Source organism: Egretta garzetta, unplaced genomic scaffold, assembly GCF_000687185.1.
Source record: "Egretta garzetta isolate BGI_Z169 unplaced genomic scaffold, ASM68718v1 scaffold250, whole genome shotgun sequence".
NCBI lineage: Eukaryota > Metazoa > Chordata > Aves > Pelecaniformes > Ardeidae > Egretta > Egretta garzetta.
This window is the reverse complement of record NW_009258294.1, coordinates 585,154-595,554: the sequence shown is the minus strand read 5'-3', so window position 1 is coordinate 595,554 and position 10,401 is coordinate 585,154. Positions and strand designations below refer to the sequence as shown.

Below are 10,401 nucleotides of genomic sequence, written 5' to 3'. Positions count from 1 at the left end.
AAAAAACCCAAAAAAAAAAAAAAAAAAAACAACCCACCACAACAACCACGGACATAGTAATTATATTTCATATAGCCAAAACCAAATCAAATTCCTAGTAGCTATAAAAGAGATATCAGATATTAAAGGCTTCTAGAGTAAATTACAAAAAGAAGTGGGGGAAGGTAAACAAATCACTGGTCAGGATACTCTCTTTCAAGAGAGAAATCTCATCTTCCTATACTTGGATGGACTGCTGCTCTCCCCTGGACATGAAGAAAAGGACAGACAGCACTTCTTGTCAGTCACTAATACTCTCTCCACTCAGAGACAGCTTTAATCTCTTAAAGTCAGACAACCAAACACTGTATCAAGGACAGGCTAGTCAGAGACTAGAAATGGCACACTGTCTTCTGAACTATCTGATAAGAGTTAATCAATAAACTAGGAGTTTCAGAAGTAAAAGAGTTAAAAGAGATTCCCCATACTCTTATAAGCCTTTTTACATGAAACACACATCAGACAGCAGGCCCACTAAAAAGCAAACAGATCCATTCAAAGGAAGCAAATAATCTGAGCAATGACTGACAACTGTTCGACAAGATGCATTTGCTGATTACAGGAAAATAAGGAGACTTAAGAGATTAAATAGGCTGTTTTCATTGTGTGACAATGCTTTGCCTAAGGAATACAGTATGAAAAATTAAGAAATACAAATATGACTCCTTTTACCGAAATACACATTTGATTTGAAATGGCAAAAAGGGAGAGTTAAATTGTAAACAATCACCAAAATTAAAATTCAAAATTCAAAATATTTTTCTTACTAAAATATCATGTCTTAAATCTCAGCTTTTTGCTGGCATGGTTGTTTTACATTCAATTTCCACTTCCAGAATCCCCCCTTTCTTCTTCAAAATTCTCATCTTATAGCTTTGCAAATTCTTTGTGTGCTTTTCTTTTTTTTGCTTAATGCAAGAATAAATACACAGGAATAACACTTCAGGATGTGTATTTCTGATTGTATTATGGGATGAAGGAGAGAGAGGAAGACAAGAAAAATATACTTAGCTTACAAAGCTAAAGAATAAAATTGGATCATATGTTTTGCATTTGCACTTTGCAAGGTTAAATTTCGTGGGTTCATATTTAGTATATATATGCAAATGCACATACAGGTGCATATATTATAACTGCTACTGTAGCACTCCAACAATCACTGTGGAAATGTTTAAGAAAGATTATTCTCAATGCTAACAATTCCAAAATTTATCTCAATACACCCTCCCTCTACTGACAGTTTAGCAGGTGTTCTATTGCAACAAGCAGCAGTTCAGCTGCCACCTGGTAGGCACAGGCTGACTTATCAGCATTCAGCACATTTCCACTTCTATCACTTTGAGCCATGAGAGATCACAGCCTGGTTCTCTCTATTCACTTTCTCACTGAATCCCATTAATTACAATTACACTTGGGTACAGTCTGCTTCCTCCCAGACGAGGTGATAGAACCAAACTTAAATATTTGACTATTTCTAGCACTTTTTTTTTTTTTTTTAAATTGGAATAAAGGAATAATCAAGACACTGAAATAATACCGTCAACTCCCTTACCCACCTCAGATGTGTGGTACTGAAAACAAATATGCCGGCATTCTGCAATATGCTACTTTAAACACCAACCACTGAAAATTACACTGTTCGGAGTAATGTTCTGTAAATCCAAAACTATAAATCTTGTTATAAAACCTTCAAGTTTGGAAGGTTTCATCTGACACTTCATGATAAAGCACAAGGCTATGAAGGGAATCAGTATTTACCTATATATTACAAAAACTGAACTCAGCAACTACATTTCCATAGGATAATATATCATTCAGAAAACAAACTACTACTTATATGAGTAATTTATTCAAAAAAGCTTGCTTTCCAAGGCAGGCAGTATCATTCTAAACACCTAGATTTCTTCAATTTTATACATAGGTTGATTTAAGCATGAAAAGTGAAGGGATATTCAAAAAGGCATATAACAAATCAGTGGCTTCATCCCACCTGTGCTGTCAACAGTGTTGATAACCCAGGGATGTGTTAGTTATTGCTGAGCAGGGCTTACACAGAGTCAAGGCCTTTTCTGCTTCTCACCTCGCCCCACCAGTGAGGAGGCTGGGGGTGCACAAGAAGCTGGGAGAGGGCACAGCCGGGACAGCTGACCCCAACTGGCCAAAGGGATATTCCACACCACATGATGTCATACTCAGCAATAAAAGCTGTGGGAAGAAGAAAGGGAGGATGTTTGGAGTGATGGCGTTTGTCTTCTCAAGCAACCGCTACATGTGATGGAGCCCTGCTTTCCTGGAGATGGCTGAACACCTGCCTGCCGGTAGGAAGGAGTGCATGAATTCCTTGTTTTGCTCTGCTTGCACATGCAGCTTTTGCTTTACCTATTAACCTGTCTGTATCTCAGCCTACAAGCTTTCACCCTTCCAGTTCTCTCCCCCATCCCACCAGGCATGAGTGAGCAGCTGTGTGGTTCTTAGCTGCTTACTGGGGTTAAACCACAACAATATTATACATGAAAAAATTCAATTAACATATCATTTCTGTGGGCTACATTTCATTGTTACAAAAATGTCAACTTGTCAACTAAAACAGATAGAAAGCACTGCATTATTCTGTATCCTATCCTATACATCCTAAGCCAGGGAACATGATAAGCTATGTTTGTATATACATGTCCACATGGTATCAATAAAGAAACACCACATACACTAAAACAGAAACCACAATAACAAACAAGGAGTGTGGCGAGGACAGTTTACAGGACTATATTGCAGCAGTAATAGAGTGAGAAAAAGTATATATTGCCTGGTTCTTCTGAACACCTATGCAGTGCAAAACCAAGAATCATAACCCCTTAAAAATCAAAAGGCTTTTAAGAAATTGGTACAACATAAACAAATGTTTGGGCAGGGGACCTTCTGAATCAAGCACTACTCTTCTGAGTAGCTTTACAAAGCTCTTGAATTTAGAAATTTAAAATCTGCAAAATGTTCAGGATATAGAATAAATATACTTAAAGAAAAATCAATGCAGTAGAAGCATTTTTATTAGTTGGCACCTGTAGGAAGTTCAAAGTAGAAAACAGTACGGTAGAAAATCTTAGAGGGAAGGAGAAGAATCTGAATACTTCAGATGTTTTTGAAAACAGCTATGTATTAAATTAATCCTCAAAGAAGAAAGCCAGTTATTCTTTCCACTTCCTGTTTATATAAAGTTCTTATCAAATGTCCAGTCTGCCACTACCTCGCAGCACAAAATAATCATTCACACTTTTTCTGTTACAGCTTTTAAAATATATTTTAAATTAAGTAACAATTCTTTTGGTTTTGTTCCACCTGAAACCTTTTAAATCACAATACCAATAAAGTTATGTTTAACTGCATCAGAAAAACAATACAGAGACATAAAGAAATTAAACATTTATCTTAAAATACTAGGTATACAACTTAAGTCTATACAGCTAGTTAAGAAGTGTTTCAGAAAAGTGCAAGCTTACATGGAAACGAAATAGAAATAAAAAATATTAGTAACATCTTAAGAATCACAGAAACTTTTAGGATAAAGATTATTATGTCTAAAAGTGTTTTCTGCTAGAAAATTCCAAGCTAAACCATGTGAAAGTCCTAATACTACATGCATTTCTTTTCATCTTTTCAGAGCCAGTGCCTAAAAAAACCCCAATAGTAATTTTGCCCCACCCTTAATATAAACAATCCTTATAGTAAACATACCGAATTCAATACATGAATGCACAGTTTAAAAATAAACACTAATGTACCTTGTCAAAAGGAATTCCATACTTTTTCAATATCGATGGAGAAATTAGAGTCATCTTGTGGCGAAGAAAAGCATCACATCCTTGAGAGCTGCTTGGGAAGAACCCTAAAAAGGCAAGATAAGGAAAATCAGGTATCTTTTAATTAAAATAATTAGGAAATGTATGTAATATTTTACAACACATAACACTTTTTTTATCATGTTACTGCTAGGTCCTGAGAGATTTGTATAAAAATCAAATGCACCTCCCAAGTTTTTCAACTGATTTTCAGGGGGTGGGTTACAGGGGTTTGGTAGTTTTTTGTTTGCTTTTTTTGTTTGTTTGTTAAGAAGCGAAATAATCTAAAATAATTTGGACCTGTAAAATTAGGCATGGTTTTCTTACCCTTCACAGAAATATTTTATTGGGGGTTTGGTTTTGTTTTTTTTTTAAACATTAGCATTCATTCTGTCCACAACTAATATATTATCCAAGAACACCACTCAATTATTCTCCAGACTAAATTGTAAATGTTTTGCTGGAAAAGCCTGGTAATTGTATGAAAGCAGTAAGAGGTCACCCAAGAAAAATACAGGAAAAATTTAACACAAATGCTTAGTGGACACAAAATTAGCCACAGGATATTTAACTAGTTAAAAAGGCTTTCTGTCATCTCTTTACTGTGTTTGCACAAATTGTTGCATCCCTCTCAGGTAAATGTTAGTTTGTCATTCACAGAAGTAGTTTAGTTCTTGAAGCAATGCACTCACTACTTGATTATTAAAAAAAAAAAAAAAAAAAAAAAAAAAGAGAAGAATCACTTTCAATCAATTAACCATCCAAGTATTTTAAATTACTCAAGGAAAAAGATGAAATCTCAACAATTTGCCATAATACATAGCCTTCTCTGTAACGTCAGATTTAATTTCTTCTCTCTGGCGAGTCTTACATTCATGTCCATTAACCGGCCTACAATTCAGAACAATTTCAAGGTGATCACATTATAATCGTTATAGGCTTTGTACATTCTTTTCTAGCACACTCCCCAGTCCTGGAAGAACAATTTTTTTTATAATCTCTCAGATATAAGGTTAAGCAGCACTTAAGCAGCAAAAGTGTAATGTACACTTATGCTGATCAATGTACTAGGAACTCTGCTAAGATGCCCTGATAAAGTTTTATTCAAATTTATCATTCATTCTTTTTTCTCCCCATCAACAGGTACAGAATTCTTTACTCTCTTTTGGAATTGCAAATAATGTTATCAGTTTCAAAAAGTGCTACTTGGTAGGTACAGTTTTATCATACAGGTTTGGCTTCATTGACTAAAAGACAGTTAAAAAACTAGACCGTAATTAGCCAGCTCCAGCAAATAACTATTTTGGCACAATTAATGCCTATAAGATAATGATAACAATCATAACTTGGAATCTACAGCATATGAGCTTCAAGAAATCTCAGCCCTGAGCAGCAGAATAATAGAAATATACTGGAACACACAGTGAAAAAAGTGACTGAAAATTATACTTGAGACTAAGGAAATACCTGGAATGAAAAGTAGCAAAAACCTTAAATTCTAAAAGCACTGAGAGTTTGACTGAGTTGTTTTCCCTGAGAAAACAAATTTCGTACCAAATTCTGCTACTGCTTAATTAGCTCAATACATGCTGATAAAAAGCAAACAGTGGGCAGATATCGAAAACCTAAGTTGTAGCGCTACAGCTCCAAAAGATCAGAAATATTTGTGAAAAAAGGCAAGTCTGATGCTGAATTCTAAGAAAGTTGCAAACAACACAGAACAGCAGAACACACATCTGCTCAGAATCGATTGAGAATTTTACAGGAGAACATTTGCTGTGGGTACAAAACCCTCATAGGGAAATCAAAGTGCAGCCTACACATTCTGTACCACTATAAAATATCTTCTGACTCCATCAAAGTCTACACTTACATAACACGCAAATTTTCCAGTCTCATTCACCTCATTTTACCAAAAGCCCTCCCCTTCAATGAACAAGGGAAGAAAGGAAGGTAGTATTTCCTCACTACAAGACTCAGTTCATCAGAAGGTCTTTTGTTCTGCCCAGGCTAAAGGTAAGGTCATACAAGCTTTTGTTTGAGGAAAGAAAACCCCTGTGGGAGAACTGGTTAGCAGATGTGAAAAGAAAACCTAGTAGCACACTGAATAGAGGACGTTGCATTAGAAACATCACAAGACTCTTACAAATACAGTAAATGTAAGCCAACTCAAGACATGCCTGCAACACGCCAGAACCACTGTCAAACACCAAGCTGATGTTAAAATTACCAATTTACAGGATTACCAGTTAATCATGGCTATTCAGTGAAATCCCCCATCCAAAAGAAAAAATACTGATATCTATCTAAAATGCAACTACCATTCAAGTTCTGTAGTACACTCATGCTTTTATGAGACATACGAAATCTTAATTTAATCCATTAGCACTAATCTATCAACTCTAAATCAGTTCTACAAAGGCAGATAATTTATGGGAATCTGCATGCAAACCCAGTTTCTCAGACGGTCTCTTGACATGTGGCAGACCTCTTCTACACCTTAATACTTGTATTGAGCCATCTGTAGCCTACTTATCTTCTGGGAAATGAGTACACAGAACACAGAATGACAATTCAAAACAATTACTTCATAGGAGCTGATGAGCAATAATCAAAGATCAGGGTAAAACAGAATTAGGTTATTGATTTACGTCCATGAGAAAAAGAGCATCTAGTTGAAAATTCTCCAATCCATGATTTAAAGAAACTTCGACGTTCTCAACATCTAGAGCAGAATTAGTACATACGTGATTCAACACTTGGTGGCACATAAACTACAGGTAGAGTACATTCACTCTGGAAGTCCCACTCAGGCTTTTTAAAAACCTTATCTAATTAACACAAGCAACAATCGCAAAGAAGGTGTGAAAACATAGGCTTCAGACTGTGTTAACAATCAAAAACATGGTCTCAGAAGACTCTACGTACATATTCTGACAGATAACGTAACCCAAAATAAGATAATCTTACACAACATAACCAATTCTATTTGTATTAAAATAAAATTACTTCTTGAGTTACAGTCTTATCACTGGGCTGATTAAGACATTTTTGTCAATGCTGTTCCACCTCAGTAGACAATGACACATCCATACAATTTCTGGTTTTATGATCCATACTCTAGACAAAATTCAAAGCTTTCTCATAGAATAGAATAGAATAGAATCATAGAATCATAGAATGTTTAGGGTTGGAAGGGACCACTAGTGGTCATCTAGTCCAACCCCCCTGCAGTGAGCAGGGACACTGCTAACTAGATCAGATTGCTCAGAGCCCCATCCAACCTGGCCTTGAATGTTTCCAGGGATGGGGCCTCCACTACCTCTCTGGGCAACCTGTTCCAGTGTTTTACCACCCTTGTTGTAAAAAATTTCTTCCTTACCTCTAGCCTGAACCTACCCTGTTCTAGTTTAAAACCATTTCCCCTTGTCCTAACACAGCTGGCCCTATGAAAAAGACGTTCCCCATCTTTCCTATAGGCCCCCTTTAGGTACTGGAAGGCCGCAATCAGGTCTCCCCGTAGCCTCCTTTTCTCCAGGCTGAACAAGCCCAACTCCCTCAGCCTGTCCTCATAGGAGAGGTGCTCCAGCCCTCGGATCATTTTTGTAGCCCTCCTCTGGACCCGTTCCAACAGTTCCATGTCCTTCTTGTGCTGAGGGCTCCAGAGCTGGACGCAGTACTCCAGGTGAGGTCTCACCAGAGCTGAGTAGAGGGGCAGAATCACCTCCCTCGACCCAGAAACAATACTTTCTGCCATTTGGAAGAAAATGGTTTGGGTGTCGTCCCTCTCGGCAGGGCTGCTCTCGATCCTTTCTTTCCCCCGCCTGTATTGATACTGGGGGTTACCCCATCCCAGGTGCAGGACCTTGCACTTGGCCTTGTTGAACCTCATGAGGTTCACACAGGCCCACCTCTCCAGCCTGTCCAGGTCTCTTTGGATGACATCCCTTCCTTCTGGTGTGTCAACCTCACCACTCAGCTTGGTGTCATCCGCAAACTTGCTGAGGGTGCACTCGATCTCGCTGTCTAAGTCATTGATGAAAATGTTAAAGAGCACCGGTCCCAGTACGGACCCCTGAGGGACACCACTCGTCACTGATCTCCATCCGGACATTGAGCCATTGACCACTACCCTCTGGATGCGACCATCCAGCCAGTTCCTTATCCACCGAACAGTCCACCCATCAAATCCATAGCTCTCCAATTTAGAGAGAAGGATGTTGTGGGGGACCGTGTCAAAGGCCTTGCAGAAGTCCAGATAGATGACATCCATTGGTTTCCCTCTGTCCACCGTTGACGTCACACCATCATAGAAAGCCACTAGGTTCGTCAGGCAGGACTTGCCCTTGGTGAAGCCATGCTGGCTATCTTGAATTATCTCCCTGGCCTCCATGTGCCTTACCATAGCTTCTAGGAGGATCTGTTCCATGATCTTCCCAGGCACAGAGGTGAGGCTGACAGGTCGATAGTTTCCGGGGTCTTCCTTTCTCCCCTTTTTGAAAATGGGCACAACGTTCCCCTTCTTCCAGTCACCAGGGACTTCACCTGACTGCCATGACTTTTCAAATATCATGGAGAGTGGCTTGGCGACTACATCGGCCAGTTCTCTCAGGACTCTGGGATGCATCTCATCAGGTCCCATGGACTTGTGTGTCATCTTCAGGGGAAGCTGGGAGCAGTGGGCACTGAGCAGATTCCTAGCTGTGTCTGAGGAAGACAGGATTCCAACACACAGGACACTGCTGTGCTGAGGGTCTTTAAAGCATACATACAATGGCTCAGGGGTAAAGAACATCTTAAAATAAATCATTGAGGGACGTGTGAGTATTGCTATCTGGCAGGCTCATTTTTTTTTTCACCCTGAGAGTATCATTCCTACAATTCACACACAGCTCATATCAGATGACCACATCAAAATTATCACTCATGCAAACTGAAATGGATTGGATTCCATTTCCTGGTTGATTACCATTTCCAGGATACTTGGAACGCTTATCTACAGTACTAAGAATGCATCAATACTATTTTCAAATAAAACTGTTCAGCTACCATCATACATGGACAAATTACAATACTATTCCCAACAGAGTATTCTACAAGTCCGTTGATTTAAACAGGGTGATTGGCTGTATATTACCTTGTATGATCATGGATATCATAATTTGGCCAATAATAAAGTCATTATTTAAGCGCACATACATAAAATCATATTCTTAGGGAACTTTCAAATCAAATTCTGACCAGTCAATGAATGAGGCTAGACTTCATATCTTTTTCTACACTTCCATACTGAAGTCTTCACCTGAAATTTTACAGCAAAGGTCCTGTATTTCTAGTTTATTAACATTAACTGAAAATATAAAATATGAAAATATAAACATAAACCCATAAAACTTAAAACATAAGAAGGAGAACACCCTAAAATGCAAATATCTTTAATGTAATTATAAACAATGCAAATTAATACAATTAAGATCAAAGTTACAGTACTTTTTTACTTGTACAGATCTTCATTTAAAGGACTTAGAACATACAAAATATTATTCATAATTCACTGGTCAGTACTCTTGGAACACAGGCAGAGATTAAAGGAGGACTGAGTTTTCTAGTAGTTTTACTTCTAGATTTTACTTTGGTAGGTATAAAGACAAAGTTCGTATAATGTATTTAAATTAATTTGCTGTGATTTGAACTTCTTTAACTTTCTGTATTGCACATAAAGAAATCAGGAGGATGAGTTTGCATGACAACAATCCTCATAAAGAAGCAGTGGCAATTTGTATGCTATACAACGCACAGAGTACAAAAGCCACAAAAGAAGCAAGTGCTGTAAAATGTGAGTGGTGTTATGCCCAGATGAGTATGTTATAGTCTTAGGTTTATCGTCTCTTAGATGCAACTTTCTTAGCTTGACTCATATAACTATCATTTGAGATAAAGTTCCAATTCTTCAGCTGCTCAAGTTTTCAGATTCCAGACCCTCAGAAGTTAAGCAAATTCCACATCAAGTTTCATTTCAACAACTATTTATATTTGTTTTCATGCGTAAAAGGTAATGACTTCTGCATGAAATTAATTAATTAATACTATACGCCATACAAAGCTTTTTATTACACCCCTACATACTTACAATATATTAAACTTTACTTTGTTTCTTCTTTAACATAATTGAACACCACGGATAGATGCCATCTCCTCTCTAAAACAGTTTCTGCAATTAAATGATCTATTAAAAGACCTTGAAAATCCTTCAAATTGTCATTTCTGACTTGCCACTCTGCTTCTATTCTCCTTATTTTCAAACCCATTTTGTGAAACAAAAAATCCTTAAGAATACCATGGTATTACAGATTAACATAACAAGTATAAAAATTGCAGTTAACAGCTCACTTGAGATTTTTATTACATTTATGTCTACATGAAATTGAAAAAAACCAACATAAGTGAGAAAGCAGCTGAAGGGCAAAATCAAACTGTTGTCTTTATTAGATGCAAGTCTAATATCTTTCAGATAAAGCATTTGTAGGTG

At 37.4% G+C, this 10,401-nt stretch overlaps 1 protein-coding gene across 7 annotated transcripts in view; it reads right to left on the bottom strand.

Annotated features, from left to right (window-relative positions):
* KDM4C (lysine demethylase 4C) overlaps positions 1 to 10,401 on the bottom strand; it is a 290,608-nt gene that overhangs the window by 218,846 nt on the left and 61,361 nt on the right. For all 7 annotated transcript variants that reach the window (XM_035893611.1, XM_009638241.2, XM_035893595.1 and 4 more), the window contains one exon: positions 3,816 to 3,919. In XM_035893611.1, the coding sequence (XP_035749504.1) occupies positions 3,816 to 3,919 (104 nt within the window). The remainder of the gene's footprint in view (positions 1 to 3,815; positions 3,920 to 10,401) is intronic.